This window comes from Taeniopygia guttata, chromosome 4A (genome assembly GCF_048771995.1).
Source record: "Taeniopygia guttata chromosome 4A, bTaeGut7.mat, whole genome shotgun sequence".
Classification (NCBI taxonomy): domain Eukaryota; kingdom Metazoa; phylum Chordata; class Aves; order Passeriformes; family Estrildidae; genus Taeniopygia; species Taeniopygia guttata.
In genome coordinates this window covers 5,976,401-5,998,098 of record NC_133029.1, presented here as the reverse complement: position 1 = coordinate 5,998,098, position 21,698 = coordinate 5,976,401, and the positions used below count along the sequence as shown (strand labels likewise).

The following is a 21,698-nucleotide window of genomic DNA, read 5'->3' as shown; positions in this document are numbered from 1 at the left end:
AAGGACCTCAGATGGGCATTCTGGAAAACGCTCCACTCCTGCATGTGGCACCCTGGGACAGAGCTCGGGCCCTGGGCAGAGGGGTGTGCCAGGCTAGGGGGCTTTGCTGGGTCCGGGAGTGCCCTCCCCATCCCACACGTGCACTCTGGGCTCCGTGCCATCTGTGCCCTCTCACCCTGCCAGGTACCGCATGCACAAATCCAGGATGTACAGCCAGTGCATCAGGATGCGGCACCTCTCCCAGGAATTTGGGTGGCTTCAGATCACACCCCAGGAGTTCCTCTGTATGAAGGCTCTCCTCTTCTTCAGTATTAGTAAGTGTCCACACCCTTCCCTCCACAGAGCTCCAGCGCCTGCTGCTGCATCACCCTTGAGGTGTCTGGTGCTTTCCCTGTGCCTGGACTCTCACTTCCCAGGAGGAGGCTGGGGATGCCCCTGCTTCAACCTTCCTCCTGCTCTCCTGTTGTCACTCTCTGGGTTCCTCTCACTGTTTCCTTCCCATCCCACCCAGTTCCAGTGGATGGCCTGAAGAACCAGAAGCTCTTTGATGAGCTCCGCATGAATTACATTAAGGAACTTGACCGTATCATTGCCTGCAAGAGGAAGAACCCCACCTCCTGCTCCCGGAGGTTTTACCAGCTCACCAAAGTCCTGGACTCCGTGCATCCGGTAAGAGAGGACAGGGAAATGTCCATCTGTACACATAATGTCCATCTAAATGCATAAGAAAAAATGTAAAAAAGGAACTTTTCAAAGTGAGAATGATCATTCCCTGGAGCAACTTCCCCATCATGGGAGGAGTTCAGATGCAATTGGAGAGAGCACTGGATAGTCTCATCCCGTTTCCCTTTCCCAGGGTAGGTGGGACCTCTGTCATATATCTTCCCAGAGAAAGCATTGCCCAGGGACTTGTTTAACCAGCTCTCTTCCTTTCCCAGATTGCCAAGGACCTGCATCAGTTTACATTTGATCTCCTAATCAAGGCACACATGGTGAGCGTGGACTACCCAGAAATGATGGCTGAGATCATCTCTGTGCAGGTTCCCAAGATCCTGTCTGGAAAAGTCAAGCCTATCTACTTCCACGCACAGTGATCTTTCAGAGGGACCCCCATGCTGCCACCCCCATTCCAGCCATCTCCTGCCTGTTACTTCTGCACTACTGTCCTGCAGTGCCTTGGGGAATCCCTCTGCGGTGGTGGCCAAGGGGACAGGCAGTGGCAGACCTGCTGGGATTCCTGAAATTACTATTTTCCTGAGGTACCTCTGAACTGAACCCCTGGTGCCGGCCTCTACCTGGCTGCAGCTGCTCACGGTGCTGGCAGGGACTGGTGGGGCAGTGGCAGTGTCTGAGTGTTCTTCTCTGTTTGTCACTGTGACTCCAGCAGCCCAAGGCCACGGGACAGCAGAAGTGCCAGTGGTTGGTGGGTTTGGGGTGATTTTTATAAAAAGAACACAACACCAAACAGGTTGCAGCTCCGCGTTTGGGTGTGGGTTATGTTGCCAGCCTCCTTCCGGATGTTTTGTTTGCATTATGGTGCTGGGAAGCAGATAAGTTCGAACATTGCAGAAGAGAAGCAGAGCAGAGCTGGGGGACAAGGCACATTTGTGGCTGAGGAGTTCACGGGCCCTGCAGCCACTGTGGGATCTGCTCCTGTCAGCTCAGCCCTGGGACCTGCCTGCACTGCTGAGACACGAGCGATGGAGCGGACAGGCTGCAGTGGAAGGCCTGCCAAGGAAGGTCACCTTGGAAACCCCCCAACAACGGCTGGCTCCTGTTTTCCACCTGGGATGTTCTTCCTATGGCCTGTCCAGCTGGGTCTTGGTGTGCCCCGCAGACCCGCGGGTGCTCAGCAGTGACATTCCTGTCCTTGCCAGCTGAACCCACCTCTGAAAGTGCCTGATGCCCTCGGACCTCACCCCTGCCTGGCTCCCCTGGGCACCTGCAGCCCCTGCCCCACACCTGCTCTGCTCCTGTCATGGCTCTGCAGACATGGGATTCCAGCTATGCTCTTTCCCTTCATTTGTCCCAAATATTTTGTCCCAATTATTTTTTCCAGCGCCAGCAGATGAGCGTTCTGGAGCCAAGACCAAGGCCAGGGTCTGCGGGACTTGTGGGACCATGGGACTCCTCTCTGAATCCTGTCCATGGGGAGGTGGCTGTGGGACTGGCTGCTGCCACCATGGTGCTTTGGGGGGCTGCAAGGGAAGCACCAAGAGACCCCCTGCTCTTGGAAGCAGCACACACAGCTGCTGCTGATGGCAGTGGCTGATTGCAGCCCAGGAGGAAACCCTTGTGCACTCACTGTCCCATGTACATGGTCTTGGATGCACCACACACCACCCACACACACCATCCCACTTACACTGCCCCACACACCATCCCTCACACACCACAAACCATCCCACTTACACTGCCCCACACACCATCCCTTACACACCACACACATCATCCCTTACACACCACACACACCATCCCTTACACACCACACACACATCATCCCTTACACACCACACATCATCCCTTACACACCACACACAACATCCTTTACACACCACACACCATCCCTTACACACCACACACACCATCCTTTACACACCACACACACCATCCTTTACACACCACACACCATCCCTTACACACCACTCACACACCATCCCTTACACACCACACACCCCACCCCTTACATACCACACCCCATCCCTTACACACCACACACACCATCCCTTACACACCACACACCATCCCTTACACACCACACACCATCCCTTACACCCCACACACCATCCCTTACACACCACACACCCCATCCCTTACACACCATCCCTTACACACCACAAACACAATCCCTCACACACCACACAACATCCCTTACACGCCACTCACACACCACACACACCATCCCTTACACATCACCCCACACACCCCATCCCACGTGCACCACCCCACACACCCAGCCTGTCCCCAGCACACACACAGAGGCCAAGCCTACGTGCCCTGTGGTGTTTTAGTTCCCCTCCTCCTGCACATCCTGAGTACATCCAAACCCCGTGCCCAGACCCAGACAGGCTGTCAGTGACTGCACACACACAGGCTGGTGCCAGGGTCACACATGCCATCATGGGCTGGCATCACTAAACCAGACACCTACGAGGGATTCTTGTGCTGGCACAGACAAACAGCAAACTCTGCACCCTCCCAGGGCAGTGAGCACACCCAGAGCCCTGTGCCCACCCAGAGCCCAGCTCAGCTCTCCAGGAAATGCCATCATGGTGCAGCTGCTCCTTTATACTCTTGGAGTAAAACAAACAATTTCCCTGATACTTTCCAACTTTTGGATGGGATTTTCATTATTAGAAGGAGTGGGGGAAAAGCCCCTATGGAAGGGGAGGATCTTTCTTTGCAATGGTTTTCCTTCCTCCACTAGATAAGGCTCTGATCCTGCTCCTCCTTCTGAAATGCTCTCATGCAGGCAGCCACAGAACCCATAGGTGAACTTTCTGGCTGGCAGCCAGCAGGTTGCTGCTCTCAGAGGCTGCCCCATGCCAGAGGGCTGCTGGCATTTTCAGTGCTGATGTGAGCTACAGATATCTGCAAATGAACCAGTGAAAAATTCCAGCTGGTGCATCCCTGTCTTCTGGAAATTTCCCTGGCTCTTCACAGCAGAGCTCAGTGAGCAGATGAGTGCTGATTCCCAGTCCCTGATATCAGCTCAGGATGGCTCCAAGCTGTTGGAACATCAGTTTGGGAGAGCTTTGTGCTTCACACAGGCTCATGTCAGTGAAGGTTTGGCTGGTTAATGAGTGTGGCCGTGTCCTGCTGGGTGTTCATCTGCTGGGAGACTGGAGAGAGGCCAAACCTAACAGGGATTTTTGCCCACCCTGCTTTCCTGGTGGGAGCAGCATGTGAATGAGAAGTGGAGGAGCAGGGGAAGGATTCTGCCCCTGTATCACCTGCCCCGTGTGTGTCACTCAGGACAGCGAGTGCTGAGCAGGGCAGGAGCTCACGGGGAGCACCCCCAGCCCAGGACAGAGGGGCAGTCGGGGGCATTGAGGTCATGCTCTCTGTCTCTTCAGTATCACAGTAACTTCTGCAACTTGTTCATTCAAAAATTGTGTTTCTGCAATGTAATTACCAGGAAATGTGGGAGCCAGGACTCGCAGCACCTGTGTGTGTATTTGCTGGGGCAATTAATGCTGTTTCCATGTGGATTTTCATGGGCTGCTGCAGGAACTGGGGAAGAAGAGTCTTTACGAAATACCAAAGTCTAACTCCTGCCATTTATTTTTATGCTTTTTTTGTCTATTTTTGCTTTAATAAAGCAAGGAGAATTTCACCGTGTTCACAGTCCCAAAGAAGCTGTCCCTGAGGCTCTCCTTGGGCTGGCTGAGCCCTGAGGTTGGGACACCCTGGGTGTCACAGCTGAGAGCTGACCATCTCCATGTGCCCCTGTGCATTCCCTGACTCTGCTCTGGCTCATCTCAGAGGTGTGGGGGGTTCTGAGCTGGCTCAGGCTGGGTCATGGCTCAGCCCATCAGCTCCTGCCCAAGGCAGCAGATGGAGGACAAGGGATACAGACGTTGGCATCTCCCTGGGGGCAGTGTTTGGGCATGGATGGGCACCATTCCATAACAGAGGGTGTGGGATAAAGGATAAAGAAATCCTCAGCCCTGTGTCATGCCAGAAGCAGTGAGACAGATCAAATGCTGCAATGGCATGCAGCACTCCCAGGGCAGGTATCACCGACCTGTGCCCACCTGAGCCTGACAGGCTCCTGCCAGCACCCCCTGCCTCAGCAGGGAGCTCAGCTCAGCAGGAACAAGAGCCAAGACAGCAGCTCTCTGCTTGGAGAGGCTGTGGTTGAGTCTGGAGAGCCAGCAGCATCCACATGCCACTGCCATAACGTCCAAGAGGTCCTTTGTGCTTAGCTCAGGGAACAGGGTGCTCGGTGAGGGAGGTGAAGCCGGGGCAGGACCCTCCCTGTGGCACCACTCCCTGCTCTGGGCCGTGGGGCTGTCCCTGTGCTCTGCAGGGAATGCTGAGGGGCACCCGAGGTGTCACCTGCCTCCCTGCCAGCCCGAGAGCTGCTGCCCTCAGTCACCACTGGCCGGCCCTGCAGTCCCTGTGCTGTCCCTCCCCTTGCTGAGCTCTTGCCCTGGATGTTTCAATAACACAATGTATGCTAAAATTATCTATCTCTGCATAAAATAAAGGCATGGCCCATTTTCTATCGCTAAAGATATCTATTTAGTGACGTGCTCTAAGAGTCCTCTCTGGCTGCACACTGAGGTGCTGGATGCTCTGCAGGAGATGAGTCAGAACGTGCCAATTTATTGAAGAGTTTTAATTATTTTTCTGGCTCGTGCTGCCCCGTTTGCAAAGGTGCCCCCTTTTGTGGCATGCACAGAGCACACACTGGCACAGGCTGGGGTTGGCATCACCTTCTCCAGCCTTCCTGTGTCTTCTTGAGGTTAGACAGGGACAGTGTTTGCATTTGGGGAACAACGGAGTGTCCCTTGTTTCTTCCCTCTCTGACTTGCACATTTGGGCAGAATGCTGGGCTTACAGAGTGGCTGTGTCCCACTCTTTGCAGGCCCAGGGCTGGCTGTGGGCACTGGGGTGGCCGTGGGCAGGCAGGGTGCTTGTGACTCACAGAGTCAATCTCTGCGCCCACATTAACCCTTAGCAAGTGGATAAAAGCTGCTCTCTGTGCCAGATATTTGGTGTTCTGTGGCAATTTTATGCTGTTTCTCTTTGTTAACATGTCTCTGTAATAATAAGAGTTCTCTGTTTGATATATTTTACTTTGTATTAAGCCAAAAAGCTCATTGCTGGTGCCTTTTTGCCTGGGGGGCTCCCAGCCCACAGCTGTGCTCCTGGGAGTAACAAAGGCCAGTCTGCAACTGCTCCTTCCACCACAGCTGGGGGAAAGAGAGAAGCCAATGCCACAGCACTGCCAGAAGAAAAAGAGCCAGCAGCCTTGGAATGGCAGAGAGACTTTGGGGTATGATGCTGGTTCTTTCCGGGGGCCTGGCTCCAAGGGGAGGGCTGAGCATGATACTGGGCAGGCCTGGCCCCATTTTGATGGGACTGTGACCCTGGAGACCCAGAAACCCGTGCTGCAGGTGCAGCACACACAGCCTGGTCTGGCCCAGTTTGGAATCGCAGTGCTTTGCCCAAATTATAGCATTGCCTGAGGGTAAATTATCCCAGAGAAGGAATTAGATGGATTGTTGACACAGCTGGTTGTTTTTTTTTCTCTCTGTTTTGTTTTGGTTTTGTTTTTATTTTTTTATTTTTGTTTAGCTTATTTGGTTTTGTTTTTTTTTTCTAATTGGAACTGAATGCATTGGCTAAGGAAGAGAGAGCCCCAGAGTGTTTTGGTACCATGGGCTGGACTGTGATGACAGATGCTTCTGGGGCCAATGGAGTGCAGTGCAGGATGCCCTGGGGACAACTGCAACTCTCAAGTCCCCGTGTGGGACTGAAGGATGTTAATCTGCATAACCAAAGAGAGGGGCCTGCCTGGCACCCAGGTAAAGAAACGGATGACACCGTGCTGGGGGTAAATGAAAATTCTCCTTTCTCTTTCAGCCATGCCTGGGGCCCACATGAGCGCCCAGCCATGCCACAGGGTGGCCCCTCGTGCTCAGTGTTCAGTTCCTTTTGTAACCTGAAAATCCGCTGTTGTTCTGAGTCCAATAAATGCAGAATCTGGTTTGCTGGAGCTCTACCCTTTGCCTGCATTTGGCTTTTGTGTCGATTTTGTGCATGAAATGGCTGTGGGTATGATGGCTGCCAGCAAGCACTGGGAATCAGTGGGTCGTTTGCCAGTAGATGAGGCTGTACATTGGATCATTGCAGGCTTTCTTTCACAGTCAGATTTCACTATTAATCACATCTGAACTCGTAATTCAATTACATATCAATTGGCTAATCCTTTCATATATTCCTCTTTGGGTCTTTAAAATTGAATTTCAGTTGATTAATGTATTTCTTAAAGCAAGGAGCTAATAAAGGCCAGTGTCCTCCTGCTCTTGTCATTGTTTTTGGTATCTTTATGAACAGTTGTAAATCCATTCTTCTGCAACGTCTTTATAGAATTGACCTATGCTCTCCAAGCAATAAAGAAGATGCTTATCAGCCACTTGTTAATTCAAGTCACAAATGTGAATCCTGCCCAGGGCCAAGATTTGATTGACTGAGACAAAGCAAAGAGCTTGGGAAAAGAAAACCCAAACAAACCAAAAAGCTCATTGGGCCACAAATAGCAGGCAATGCCTGGTGTGTAATTGCACAGCAGCAGTCCACACACCATGCCCTGTGATCTGAAAAACAGTGTGCCAAGAGAACAAAAACCCATGGGTTTGTCAGCAAGGACCCTGATCCTATCCCTAGCTCTGAGTCACAGTGAAAAATTATTGTGTTATTTTAAAATTCACCCTTAATGGGCACTGAGCAGGCCTCAGCTCCTCAGGGCTGGTGTGGCAGATTGGGTACCTGCCAGCATGTCAGCCCCAGTGTCACCTGCCAAATGGCCACTTGGACACCAGTGTCCCCAGGGACATTCAGGAGCCACTGGTCCAGCACCTCATGGGATCCTGGACTTGGTCCCTCAGTGGCTGCACATCCTGGGCTTGCACTGGCCTCAGTTTCTGATAGCCCCAAACTCGTGTGGCTTGAACAAATTCAGGACAAATTTGTGAGGCTGAAGGACAAATTCACCTCACTCGACTCCTTCTGCCTTGCTGTGCTCCAGCCACCTCTGCTGCACATCCTGCATCCCACATCCTACACCCTGCACCCCCCCTGCACAGCTCACCAGGACCTACAGGTCACAGGGAAGCTGCTGCCCACCCTGGCCATTCCCAACTGCTCTAGCTGTGGGGCCTGGCAGCAGGGTGACAGCCACCATGCCAGCACTGGGGATAAGCCACATGCCAGCAGGCTCCAGAGCTGGCCTTTAAGAGGCCTTGGCTCCCCAGCAGAATGGCACACCAAGCTCACAGGAAAATGTCCAGTCACCATGAAGAAGAAGTCAACTCAAAACATGGAAACATCATGAAAACCCCCAAATGACCCCATGCTTTAAGGTCATTCATTTTTTCTTGTCCTCATAGCAGAAAGTGGGATATTTTTAAAACAGACAGAAGTTCTGTTTCCTAAAATACTGATGATTTGTGTCAAATATCCCTTTCAGCAGTGGTTCCCCTCCCTGGGGGTCTGGGAGTGCCAGTCCTGTGTGCCTGCCATGGTGCAGGGCTGTGCCTGTGCCCCCAGGATGAGCCAGTGGCAACCTCAGACCTCAGTGGGGTCCCGCTGACTCCAGTGCCCTGGCACGAGGGACATCAGCCAACGCTGGCGTTTGCTCCTTACTCCAAACTCCACTGCCTCCCTCTGCCAGCGGTGGGCAGGTGCCAAGGGGAGGGCAACAGGGCCTGCCTGGCACGCCCCATGGCCCACCCCACAGGAGCAGGGTGGCTGCAGTGACATGGTGTGGTAGCATGGTGTGGAGACCTATGGGTATTCTCAGTTCAGTCAGAGAGAAAGAAGAATTTCTAACCAGGCTAGAGCCTGGGAAAGAGTTGCAAAGGAGTGTAAATAATTCTCCATCTCTCTTGTTGTTCACATTGTTTATAGATATGTTCTGCCACCGTGCATCATTCACTGCACACCAATGCTGTGAGATGTTTTTACTTTAAGACCAATGAAATGAGCCTGCACGCTGCTCTCTATAAAAGAGCGATGTATTTGAAATAAATTGAGTTAGTGTTCACTCATCTAGCCTTCTGAACTGGAGTTCTTTCGTTCCTGCCCTGCCTCAATGGGGACAGTGGCCACCAGGAGAACCTGTGGGGCCAAGGCACTGAAGGGAGCCGGGGTGTGCAGGACACAGAGGGAGGAAGGATGGAGCTCTGGGAGGATGGAACCCATGGGGACTTGCCTCTCTGAGCCTTCATGGGCACGGCCCATTTTATGCAGGATCTCAAGAACTGTCAGAAGTTCTGCCTTGCAGGAGCTCTTAGAGACACTGGCAGAGGCTATTAAAGCACTTCTTAAACTTCTGAAAACACAGAAAATGGAAAACATTATGGCCTTTAGTGGTTCAAAGCGTCTCCTAATTGTTTAAACCAATCACAGGATTTTTTGGAGGCCTGACCTGATTTACAGCCATATGTACAGGCCAAGAAACCTGCTAAGGGCAGCCAGGAACCCGCCCAGGGCAGGGAGCTGCTCCCAGCTCGGAGCATCCACATGGGCAATGGTGTAGTGGGATGGGTCAGGGAATGAGAGCTGAAAACTACAGCTCTGATACTCCAAGGAGTACCACGTGGGTGGATTCCGGCGCCTTCATGGGTCTTTGTGTAGCACATAAATTTCAGATGTCAGTGCTCCACTAAGTATATTTCAATTCTAAATTTATCACACAGATGTGTCTGCTGCAGAGTCTTTGGCCTCTTCAAATTCTTCCTCTGGGAAGAACTCTGTGAGGCTCGGGCTCAAGCTTTGGAACTGCTTGTTTTGTTATCTTCTCTCTATAAAAAACTAAAAGGTTTTACTTGTGCTGGAAAATAATTTTCTTGCTCGTATTGAATCCAAATGTTTTCTGTAAGAAAGCAAGCCAGGCACCTGTGGGTTGGGAGACAAGGATTGTTGGGGCAGTGCCTCAATGCTCCTTCCAGTTTACAATTATTTCATACATGGCCTAATGAGGAAAGGGAACAGTTTAGTTCCCCAAATGCTGCTGTTTTCAACACATCCAACCCTGGAAAAATTACAGCCCCACAAGGAAACTTTTGAGAGAAACAAGAAGCCAGAATAAAACAAGCAGAAAACCCTCCAGCTGCTGCTCCTGGTGCTTTGTGTCGGGCCCGGAGCCAGGGCACGGCACTGACCTCTCGGAGCTGGCAGAGCTGGCCGGGGCTGCACAAAATAATTGCAGGGGGATCCTGAAAACACCGACCAGCCCTGAGCAGGGTGTGTGTGGGAATGTTCCCCTTCTCCAGCTGGGGAGCCTCGTGGCTGTGGAGGCAGCTTGGCTGTCCCTGGGCCCCCAGGAACACCTTCTGGAGCGGTCACCTCCGTCAGGCTTCTCCAGAAATCCAGGCTCCAAAGCTGGCTGTGAGATTCCTGTGTCAGAGAGAAGCTGTTCCCTCCTGGGAGAGGGCTCACTGTTAAATAAAAGCAAACACTGGTACACAATGTCAGAGTCAAAATCGGGGGGAACAGATGTGAGGAGGGGAAAAGAGTGCTGGATAGATGGAAAGAAGCCACTGGTGGTCACAGGAAAACCAGAGTCTCAGTGACCCACAGCACATGACACTGTCCAGGCATTATTCAGCCTTGGCAGGGCAGCTTCTCCAGTTAGAAAAATGTAGAAAACCAGCTTTGGGGACTGCAAACCCAGAGTGGGGCTATGGCAGAGCCCAGGGAGCTCCCAATCCCATGGACACAGCCCTGTGTGGCCTCCCTGGGGCACAGAGCTGGGACCCCAGAGCAGGGTTGCCTGCAGAGGAGGCAGCAGTGGGGGCAGCGCTTGGGCCCGGGGTGAAGGGAACAAAACACACCGAGATGGCTGTTTCACTTCATGGAAACTTTATAAACACTCGCAGTGACCTAAGCTGGTACACATCACAATGGCTCCAGGGCTGATGCTGGGGGCTGCCGTGCTGCACAGGGCGATCTCACATTCCCAGCTGTCACTCCTGGGCCACTGGCAGCAGGGATTGGGTCCCACAGCAGCAGGAATTGGACCCCACAGCCCCCTGCCAGCACAACCAGCATCCCCCACTGCTCCAGCTGCTGGTCCCCAGTGTTCAGCTGCACCCAGAGGTGCAGGAAAAATCAACACAGACATACAAGTGACAAAGAACTTTAAAAGGACACCATGAAATAATCTGCAAGAAGCTGCCTCTCCCCACTGCTCACACTCTCTGATGGAAAACCGACCACCCTTGGATTCTCCCTACCCATGGAGCCAGGCTCTGTCCTGGGGGTCTGCACTGGGCAGTGGGCACGAGCAGGAGAGGATGTGACAAGCCACTGCTCCCACAGAATGTCACCTCCAGTGCCACCCACATCTGCACAACCCAAGGAGTGACAGGCTCGAGGGGTCCCCAAACAGCAGCCCAAAGCAAGAAAGACAGTAGGGAACTGCTGGCCTTTTGTGCAGGAGCCACAAGCCCAACACCCCAACAGGGCCAGGGAGTGACGGCTGCAGGCACGTGGCCCCAGTGCCAGGCTGGTCAGAGCAGCTGGCTCCAGCTTCAGCTCCACCCTACCTGTTCAGAGATCCCTTATCAGAACCCTGTGCATTGTCCTTGAAGCCCTGGTGAGGGGCTGCAGCAGGAGGGGCCAGCACAGCCCAGGTGCTGCCAGTGCGTGTGGCACAGCCTCAAGTGCCACAGCACAGGGCTGGTTTGGTTTGAAAGCCACTCACATGTGCCAGGCCTAAAGGAGGGAGCAGCTGAAGCCAAGGGAGTGAGAGCACCATGGACATGACACACGTGAGCTCCAGTGTGTGCCATTCAGCAATACGAGACACGAGGTCACACAGGGGCAGAGCGCCGGGAGATGGGAAGGGCCTGCGCCGGGCAGGACACCATGCTCGAGGGAATGGAGCACCTGGGAATGTTTGGCCACTGGTTTGCAAATGCTCTCAGCACCTAAAGGAAACCATTCAAAAGGAGGGAGTCATCTTTGGGTGGGTGGAGGAAGCAAGGAAGCAGCTCTCTGCCATGCTCAGCCCTGGAGCTGGGCCCTGGTGGCAGCTGGAGCAACAGACAAACCTCTACTGCTACAGAGGTCCTGGCCAGGGACACCTCCTGGGCCAATGGGCATCATCCACAGGGCTGTGGCTGAGGGACAGGCTGGGCATCTTGTACTGGAAATGAATAAACAAGCAAACAAGAAACTGGGCGGTTCTTAAAAACAAAACAAAACAAAACAAAACAAAACAAACCAAAACAATGGGTTTGACCCACAAACAGTGAGTTTCAGATCCTCAGCACCTCTGTGCTGGCCACCGCAATCACCCAGGACGGAGACTTCTTGGTGGGCCTGTGAGAAGTGGATCTGGTGGGAGTGTGGCTCACATGGAAGAGGAGGCAGTGGAGGAAGAGGAAGAGGAGGAGCACCTGCTGCTCCCTTCCCCCAGCGGCACCCTTGGAGGCTGCTGACCCGAGGGTGCTGCCTGACAGCTGGTCCCAGGCAAGGCTGTGGCCATGGCTCAGGCCAAGCCCCTGGCCAAGCCTGTCTGTCAGTGCAATGACCCAGGCCAGGGATGTCCAGGAGATGAGGAGACATGCCACAGAGCTGAGCACAGTGATTCCCCCATCCCTGCCCAACCTGGGTCACCATGGGCAGCGTTACCAGGCACAGCTGTCCCACACACTGACACGCACCAAGCGAGGGACACAAGCACAAAGGAAGGGGCTTCTCAGGGCAAGCAGGGCAAGGGGGGACTGCAGCTGTTTTGCCCTTGCATCCAAACACAGAGACTCAGCCCTCGTGCTGTCCATACACCCTTTTCAAGGCATATTTCCTGAAAGTGAGCAGGTGAACAGGGGCTCCACTGTCCCTTCCACAGGCAGTCTGTGTCCCCCAGCCCTGCCCATGCTGCCGTCACCTGCACGGGCACACACGAGAGAGGAGAGATGAGAGCTTGGAGGGCAGGGAACAGTTCAACACGGATGTGTGGGCAGGACCTGCTCTCCATTGTGGTCTCCCTCTCTTAATTTCTTCGTGGGTCTCCGAGCCCACTCGTGGCTTGGAAATCATCATCCGGTAAGATAGCTGCTCTCCAGGGCACTGGGGCTGGCAAGGCTCAGCTCTGACTCCTGGGTCACAAGCACAGAAAGTCTCCTGGGTCCAGCTGGGCTGAGGTGTGCTTACAAAGCCTGGAAGAAAACAAGTTCCATGTTCTGTGCAGCAGTGCAAATCCACCAGTAATGGCAGAACCACTGAACCCCACAACCTCATAAATGCTGATTTGTCTTACATGTCTGCTTTCAGTTTATCATTCCATTTGTTGTAATAAACACGTACCTTTAGCCTCAGCTGTCATCACTTGGGATCCTGCCTTGTGGTGATGAAGAACTGGATAAAAGGAAGTAGAAAAATAGAGAAAAAATGAGTGCAAGGAGCAAGCTCCAACTCAGCTCCACAAGCTCCTCAAGGCTGGGTAATGGGCAGGGAGGGGTCTGTTTTGCAATAGCACAAATGTTTTCTCTCTCACTACCAGCAGCAGTTCTCAGACTTACACACAAACCTGCTCTCTCTTGAGCAGAGATTGGCAGCTTTTCAGAGCAGGAAGCTGAGATTTATTTGGGCAAATATTATCACAAATGGCACCTGCTGCCACTCAGAGCCAAGGGCTTTGCCCATGCTGTGTCCCCATAAGCCCCTATCTCCCTGTTTGCACACCCCCTGTGCTGGACCCAGCCATGCTCTCTCAGCAGCTGCTGGGACCTAACCAGCCCTCATCACCTCACCCATGACCTGATCTTCCCACAGAGCCTGAGTATCACAGAATCACAGCATAATGAGGTTGGAAGAGACCTCTAAGATCATCAAGTCCAACCTATGCCCTAACACCTCAACTAGACTACAGCACCGAGTACAACAGGCATTACATCACACAGACCCACACACATGGTAACAGGGATCCACAGGGATGTTTCTCGCTCGGTGCATTTAACTTAGCAAGTCTCTATCTGGACTCACATTTTTAGATTTGTGCTCTTTATTTAGTTTCATCATTTTAGCTGAGCCCCATCTGCTGTTTGTGAGTACAAGACAAGGCAGGCCTGGGGCTGGGGCTGTCTGTGCTGGCTCTGCCTCAGAGGGAGCATCCTGTGCTGCAGGGCTGCTGCTCTCCACATGCAGCCTTCCCCGTGCCAGCCTTACCTGCCTGTTCTTCGGGACGCTGTCTCAAAGAACTTGGTCCTAGAGGCCACCCTGCAAAGAAAACAGGAGAAGTCTCTCTTCTGATTCGGCCTGGCAATTTGCTAATGAGATCTGCTCTGTGCCAGGGGAATGAGCTGCAGCATTGGCAGAACTGCAGAGATCACCTTCAACTGACAGTTCTTGTGCCAAGGCATAGCTGGGCTCCTTCTGTGCTCCCTCCACCCCCACATCCCCCACCAGCACTTTGGCTGGACTGTTTATAGAACCATGGAATCATGGAATCATTCAGGCTGGGAAAGATCTCCGAAATCATCGAGTCTAACCTTTGACCAAACACCATCATACCAACTAAAACATAGCACCAAGTGCCACATCCAGTCATTATTTCCATACTCTTGCCTATAATCCTGTGTGCATCCATCCCCTTTATGGTCTTTTCTTCTTATGTGCTCAAGAAAGAGAAATTATCTCAGAGAAGGAATTAAGGCAGTTCTGGCACAGAGCTGACCCTCATGGCACCTTTTGTTTTCTTTAGGTTAATTCCCAATAAAGCCAGCAGGGTTTTTGACTCGCTTAAAATCTGAAAGAAATCTGAGGATGAGATGAAGCTGAACTACATAGTTTCCTTAAGAAGATCCAAGCTGGATCTTGTCCTGCCCCAGGAAGTGTCTCATTTGAGGGGTTTGCTGGAGGCAGGCAGGAAAGGGCTCAGCTCCACTGACCCAGGAACAAAAGGGAAAGGGATGGGGCAAGTCTCAGCCCTTGGGCTGTGCTTGAGCAGCCCCAAAGCTTTGTGTTTGCCTTTGCTGTGGCCCCACTCCTCTCCCTGGCCATGCCATCTTCTCATTTGCAAGTGACACTCAAACCTGCACTTGCACCAGTGCCAAGGGGACATCCATGGGCTCCAGCCACTGAACCCCCAAGTGTCCCTGCCAGCACCCAGCATCCACACAGGCTGCTGGCTTACACAGATGAGGGCATCTCCTCTGCTGTGCCTGCTATCAGATCTGGCCTCTGCTCCAGCTTTGGAGGGATGGGAGTCCGGCACGGTGGATCTGGAGGTCTCACAGGGGGACGCGTTATCACAGGTTTATCACCATGGGAACGTGGCTTAGGGACACCGTCACAGTCACCTGCAGGGATGGAGGTAACAAACACTGAACAGAAAGCTCTGGCAGAGGCCAGATATTTATGAAGAGGCACTAAACAGGTCCATGGGTTTAGTTCTGTCCCTCTGCCTCAACACTCTCTCACTGACAGTGGCCAATAGACAGAATAGAGGGACAGAGTCCAGGAAAAGGAAGCTCCCACGCTACCTGTCTCAGAAAAGCTTTGCTGGCACTGGGAACAGGGGCTGGAGCTGGACCTGCAAGGACAAACTCAATGCAGTTGCTGACTGTGAAGCTGATACTTCCTGGGAATGACAAGTGTTCTTAACCCAGCCCTGTGCAGTGCTGCTCTATGAAACAGAGAGGAACAGCACAAACTGGTGATTCCTGCAGCTGAGCTTTCATCCGGGACAGTGACACTACGGCTTCTTTTCTTCCCCAAGATTAGGCAATGTTACTATTCACTTAACCCTTCGAAGTCTTTAAGAGTCAAGTCAACAAGGAATGAGTGTCAGACTTTATCCGTGCCCACACCTTAGGCTGTCTGGTCTCCCAGCCACTCCCGCTGAACTCCATTGAGAGGATTCAAGAGGAGAGGCCCAGGGAGGGCTGATTTGGGCACCTCGGGCTTGCCCTGGCTCTGGCCAGGCCCCTGGCACACACTCACCCTCTCTGCCACAGATGCCCGGCCGTGGTGCCGGTCTCCTGGCCTGCAGCGTGGCGGTCCTCAGGGCAGGGCTGGTCACCACCCCGTTGGCCGCCCTGGCAGCTGCCTTCGCCCCTCCATCCTGCAGCCTGCTGCCCAGCTTCCCCAGGCTCTCGGCGGGGGCACGCCCCGGCTCGTCCCCCCCTGGCCGGGGCGCGGGCAGGCGGCTGCGGTGCAGGGGTCTGGGGGCCTCCACGCCGCCGCCGTTGGGGGTCTGGCCGAGCCTCTCTGCTGTGGGGACAAGAGGGCAGAGAGCTGTGGGGTTAGGTGTGTGCCACACTTGGTGTGCCTCCAAAAGCCACCCATCCCGCCCCTCTTGCTGTGCTGCAGAACTAGGAGCAAGCAGGAGCTCTGCTATGGACACTACTGCTCCCTGCAGCCTCAGGGCAGACCAAAGTGAACAAATGCTTCTGCTCCCAGGTCAAGGAAGCATTGCAATGCAAGGCCAGCCACAACTCCGTTAGCAGTCTGCAGTTTTTCAGAGCAAGGTGAATCCATCATGTTTTGCCTGTGTTACAAAGTGCACTTTATACCTAAACATCATCAGAGCTCTGAAAACTAATGGAGAAAGAGACTTTCCATCTCTTTGGTGATTGTGGAATCAGGGCACAGCCTGCACTGACAACTAGAGTAAATCAGGTGCAGAAACATGATCTTGAAGTGATGTGCCCTTTGCTGTTAATCCAGCTGACTGTAAAGAAATGGTGATGCCATTATGTTATGATAATGTCAAAGTAGAACTTAATCTAGAAAATGCCTTTACTGCTTCCTGAAAAAGTACTTTGGAGTTCTTGCTCTGGATGTGGAACTGCCAGCAGCTGAGCCAGCTTGAGACCTCCTTGGGCCCCCTGCAGCACAGCTCTCCCTGGCTACCATCCCACCAACACTCCATGCAGTTTTTTTGCCTCTGATGCCACAAAACCTCTCCTCTGAGCCTCTCCTGTGCTAAGAACCAGCCTTAGTTTAGCTAATGGAGGATGCAGCAGGTAGCAGAAAAACCCAAATCCCAGAAAGTCTGACCTGTGACATGATGCAAACAATTTATGAGGGTTTTTGGCTTTCCTTTCTCTCTGAGCAGCCCTCACTGCCTGCCATGTCCAGGACCTGGAAAGTGCAGCCCTGCTGCTGTTACCTCCATTGTTACAGGAAGCAGGAGAGGTGAGAAGCAGGTAAGGCATCAGGGAACAGCCAGACTGACCTCCACTCTCCTCCACAGAGGCACCAAAGAAAACAGGTCTCTCCCTCAGGGGACGCTTGGAGATGGTGATGGGTTTGTGCCGCCGGGCAGCCACCCTGGGTGGGGGCACTGGGGGGGCTGTGGTGTCTTCAGGGGGGCCAGAGTAGATCTGTAAAGGGAGACACGTTCAGGTGACCCGACACAAAGGGCCTGCTGCCTCACCTCCTGCTGCAGGTGCCCCTGTCCAGCACAGAGGGTGATGGTGGCCACCACTGACACTGTCCCCACCACTGACACTCTCCCCACCACTGACACTCTCCCCACCACTGACACTGTCCCCACCACTGACACTGTCCCTGCAGCTCAGCAGGAAGATCACAAACACAAACAATTTGTAGAAACAAATTCCCCTGGAGCAGATGAGGAAGACTTTGGAGCTGACAGCTCCTGACCAACATCAAGATTCCCATTGTCACAGAGATACCATCCCTGAATCACCCAAACCAACCCTGCATTGTTCCAGATCTAACACTAAAACCCTTCAGCTCTTGGTTTATAATTACACATTTGGCACCAGGAAATTACCTGGGATAAAATACTGGCATAAAAGCAATTCTACTGAGAAGTTTTATCTCCTTTTCTCACTGGTCCTGTGGCACCTATTTAGTTGGGATTAATTGAGAGGTTCTGATTTATACCAAGGCATTTTTTAAGAGCTGAAAACGAAATATATCTGAAGAGCTGAAACACCCTATTAAGGCCCAAAGCAGCTGCTCCTGTGTTCTTCCCAGGGATGTTAATTGAAGTTTTATCAGGCTTTAAAGCCTGAGTTACAATCGAGAGGTGGCCTGAGCTGCTGAGCCCAGAAGCTGCACTGCCTGTCTTGGGAGATGTGGAGCTGGACCCTTCCTGGCTCCAGCCCAGAGGAGGAGAGCTGTGCCAGCCTCACTGGCATGCTGGGTCACCACACCCTTGGACTACACTTCAATATGGAAAAACAGCTTAATTGCATCACGCAGAAAAATCTTACCATGAAGAATTGTAGCATTCTGATTTAAGCGTCTCATTTTGGTAATTCAAACCAAAAGTATATTCCTTCTTCTCTGGGCCAAAGAGAAGGGCTAGGAGACCCAGATGGGGGATGGGAGAGGAAAATATGTCCCTAGTTTAAACTCCTTGGTCCCAAGTGTGTGCCTGGGGAGGGCGGGCAGCGGCAGGCGGCTCCCCACATCCCACGGTCAGGCTGCTCTGGCCCAGCCTGGGCTGGCTTTGGATAAATCCACGTGTCAGGACCAGGCTTTGCTCCCAACAGCCTGTGCCAATATGCATGAGGAGAGGAGAAACAACACAGAATGGTTCAGTCTGAAAGGGCGCACAGTGGGTCATCTGGTCCATCCTCCCTGCTCAAGCAGGGTTTCCCTAAGGAGCAAATGGCCCAGGATTGTGTCCAGACAGTTCTGGAATATCTCCAGTGAGGGAAGATTACACACCCACTCTGGAAAAAAAAAAACCCACACTCAGGGTTTGGTGACACAGGGCAGGTGCTGGCTCACTGCCTGCTGGGCTCTGGGCAGGGGCAAGACACGTTCCCCAGTCCAAAACACAAAGTCTGAGTACTGGAGTACTCTCTGCTGTGACACAACAGCACATGAATTAAAAGCAGCAGCTCACGTATTAATAAAACAGTAAAGAGTTGCCTGTAGGAGGGAAATTTTTTGGAAATATCAGCCTCACCCCTCTATCCTGAGCAGAATCCAATCCTGCTTTTAAAAGAAATATTAAGCTCCCCATGGACACTTACACAAGTACCAAAGAATACTGCTTTCAACACCTGAAACCCAAGCTAAACCAACCACAAGTGACTGTGTTTAAGAGGTGGGTGCAGGCTCTGATTTACTTCTAATTGAAAATCAAGTCAAATAACATAAAGGTACAAAGATATTGACAGACCCTCACCTTAAGGAGGTTTGTACAGGGAAGAAGGTGTTTCCAGAACAATCAACCTATTTAATTTAACCACGGCATTGAAACATGAGCCGTGGAAACAGCAATTATCCACAAACACTTCATGAATAGTTAACTGTCCTCAGAATCTTCAGATTGCACCATATAACCCATATCCCCTCTTCCTCCAAGTCTCATCTGAGTTGTTTGCTCATGTGTGAGCTGCAGACTCTCTCAGCTCCAACGCTGAACTTAAAAACTCAATCCAATAAATGTGACTAATTTAACCTTATTGCTGGAGAAATTAAAAGCAAGCAAAAAGACATCTGGCTTAATTAAAGCTCTCAGAGGTGGAAGGGTATGTTGATTCAGACTGTGCTGCAGGCTGTAAGGAGAGGAGCACAGAGTCTCATCTCTGGAGCGAGAGTGTGAGATCCCAGACACAAACCAGCCCATTTTTCTGTAGGAACTTATTACAAGTGTTCATAGAGACCTATAAAGGAATTGGCTGGTGTTTCCATGAGCTTCTGCTCTGGGTACTCAGAAGCCTCTCTGAGCTCTTTCATCCCGTTTCAATCCTTGGTATCACAGCAGACTCCCACTCCCTCATCTGGTCCCATACCCCTGTGTTGTCCCCACCTGGTTGCTCTGGTTCCACATCCCTGTTGGCAAGAACCTTGCTGTTCCAGCTTTGGCTGCCTCTTCCCTTTCCAAAGGGAGCTTTGCCCCTGCCCATGTGCAGCCCCCTCGCAGCAAACAGCATCCCTGAACGAACTGTGTACACTGTGTGCTCTGCTGGAGGACCCAACCTGCTCCTTGGAACTCAGGGCTGTTACCAGGGCAGAATCTGCTCCCTGCTCGGGATCTGCTGCTCTGGATGCAAAGGCTGCTCCAGCTTTCAATATTAACACCCAGCTCTTGTAATCTCCCAGCCACCAGACACCCCTGAGGTGTTGGGTATCACAGCAAGTGTGAGCACAGACACAGTGGAACATTCTGCTCTCCAAAGGCACAGCTCCACATGACAAAGCTGCTGTCTGCACATGCATTTTCTGCACCACCCCAGCAACCAGACCATGGCTGGGCACATGGGCGATGCTGAGGCTGAAATATGAATACCCAGCATAGATGCATGGAAGGTAGATGAGACTGGAGGTTCTCCAGGGCTCTCAGTCCTAAAAGAGCATGGCCCAGGGAAATGGGCACCAGCCTCGGCTCCTCTGAAGGCCCCAGCCAGGCATTAGCTCCCTCAGACTCCCCCTCAGCCCAGGGAGCACCTCCCACAGGCTCTCCATACCATTTCCACGCCATCCCTGTGTCTGTATCTGAATGCAACCACAGCTGAATTACTTTCATCAACCATTCAACACTTGTCTGCTCTAGGTTTTTTCCACTGATTTAACAGATATGCAGTGTTTCCTCTTGAACTGTGCCCATTAAAACCAATCCTCCTCTGGCCTAGCTCCTGTCTAGCAAAGGAAAGAGTGAAGCCCTGTAATGCCTGGTCATACAATAGGGTTTTTTCCAATAAAACTTCCCCTTGTTTAAAAAGAACAGGCATGCCCAGACTCACTGTTTCTTCTGGGAGCAGACAACAGCAACAATGAGGAACACACCTGCTGCCCTTTGCCTCCTCCTGAAGCCTTTCAGAGCAGAGTGTTACATAAAGGCAGCCCAAGGAGACTCCAGAAGGAGCCCGAGCGCTGCCGTGTTACCACAGCAACAGTCTGCAGGAGCAGGCTGGAGCTGCCCCGTACCTTCCCAAAGTGCTCTATCAGGATCTCCACCACGATGTTTTGGAACTTGATGTTCATCATGGCAGCCACGGTGTCCTCTTGTGCTCGCATGAGGGTGGGCCCGAAGATCACCCCCATGTTGGACGGCGACATCAGGTTCTCCCGGCTGTGCTCACACACGCTGCAGAGGCAGGGGAAGGAGGGACAGAGTTTGGTTTGGTTTGTTTTTCCCAAACAGATCTTATTCCAAGGGAAAAAAAAAAAAAAAACAAACCAAAAAACAAAACCCAGGATACATTAAGAATCAGTAATTCAATTTTCTTCGTTGTGTTTCAGAATTTGTTTCCCAGCAGTGAAAAACATAGCTCTAGCTCTGACACACACATTTGGCTTGAACAGATGCTGGAGAGAGCAACGTGCTGACAGCATCTTTATTTGATCTCTTCCCACTCCCAGCTCCTCTTTAACTCTGCAATCAAAAATTATCTGCACAACATATGCAGAAAAGGAATAATTTAAATCCTATATCCTATTTCTGCAGCACTGACTTCTGACTTTAATTTTCTTTCCCTCTGAAAGAAGAGAATTTAATATAGGGAGCACACTATGGAAGTTTCCAATACATTTGTGAGGAGTGACAATTTACAGCCCCTGCTCTCAATGAGTGTTTTCATTTTTAAATTATTTCCTGCTGTGTGCATATCTGAAAGGAGATGGAAGGAACCACCAGAAAGAGAAGCATCAGTTCATGCAGAGGGCAGCAAGGATAGTCACCCCATTTGTGCAATCCATGTGAAAATTCCCAAGGGGACTACAGTGGGTAAAATTTGCAAACCTAACCTCCCAAAAAGGCTCAGCCTGCTGATTCCATTATTCCCCTTTCTTTGGTTTTAGAGGAAAACATCTGCTTACTTGACAAGGTGCTGGATGAGGAGTTCTAACATCTCCCTGTTCTTGTCAGGCAGTTTATACACCAGTGCATGAATGGCTCCCAGCCTGTAATCCAGGTTCTCAGACTCTGGAAAACAGCAACACAAAGAAGAATTTATACCCCACACTTTCAAATTAAATACACCAGGGAAATATAAAGCCAAAGGAAACCTGTGGAAGCTATTCCC

The 21,698-nt window shown here is 51.9% G+C and overlaps 2 protein-coding genes across 4 annotated transcripts in view; one reads left to right on the top strand and one right to left on the bottom strand.

Moving 5' to 3' along the window:
• Window positions 1-1,465, top strand: part of AR (androgen receptor) — a 32,901-nt gene extending 31,436 nt beyond the window's left edge. The window contains 3 exon segments of the mRNA NM_001076688.1: window positions 184-314; window positions 512-669; window positions 939-1,465. Coding sequence (NP_001070156.1) covers window positions 184-314; window positions 512-669; window positions 939-1,094 — 445 coding nt within the window. The 3' untranslated portion in view covers window positions 1,095-1,465.
• A 9,114-nt stretch (window positions 1,466-10,579) lies between these two features.
• The window catches only part of OPHN1 (oligophrenin 1), a 50,949-nt gene continuing 39,830 nt past the window's right edge, over window positions 10,580-21,698 (bottom strand). The window contains exons 17-24 of one of the 3 annotated variants that reach the window (XM_030272485.4): window positions 21,493-21,598; window positions 20,602-20,761; window positions 16,922-17,069; window positions 15,685-15,954; window positions 14,876-15,041; window positions 13,909-13,959; window positions 13,048-13,098; window positions 10,580-12,899 (exon numbers count right to left, since the gene is read on the bottom strand). In XM_030272485.4, the coding sequence (XP_030128345.4) occupies window positions 13,056-13,098; window positions 13,909-13,959; window positions 14,876-15,041; window positions 15,685-15,954; window positions 16,922-17,069; window positions 20,602-20,761; window positions 21,493-21,598 (944 nt within the window). In that variant the 3' untranslated portion in view covers window positions 10,580-12,899; window positions 13,048-13,055. Of the gene's footprint in view, window positions 12,900-13,047; window positions 13,099-13,908; window positions 13,960-14,875; window positions 15,042-15,684; window positions 15,955-16,855; window positions 17,070-20,601; window positions 20,762-21,492; window positions 21,599-21,698 lie in introns of all 3 variants that reach the window. The other 2 variants (XM_030272484.4, XM_030272486.4) reach the window with 2 other exon arrangements.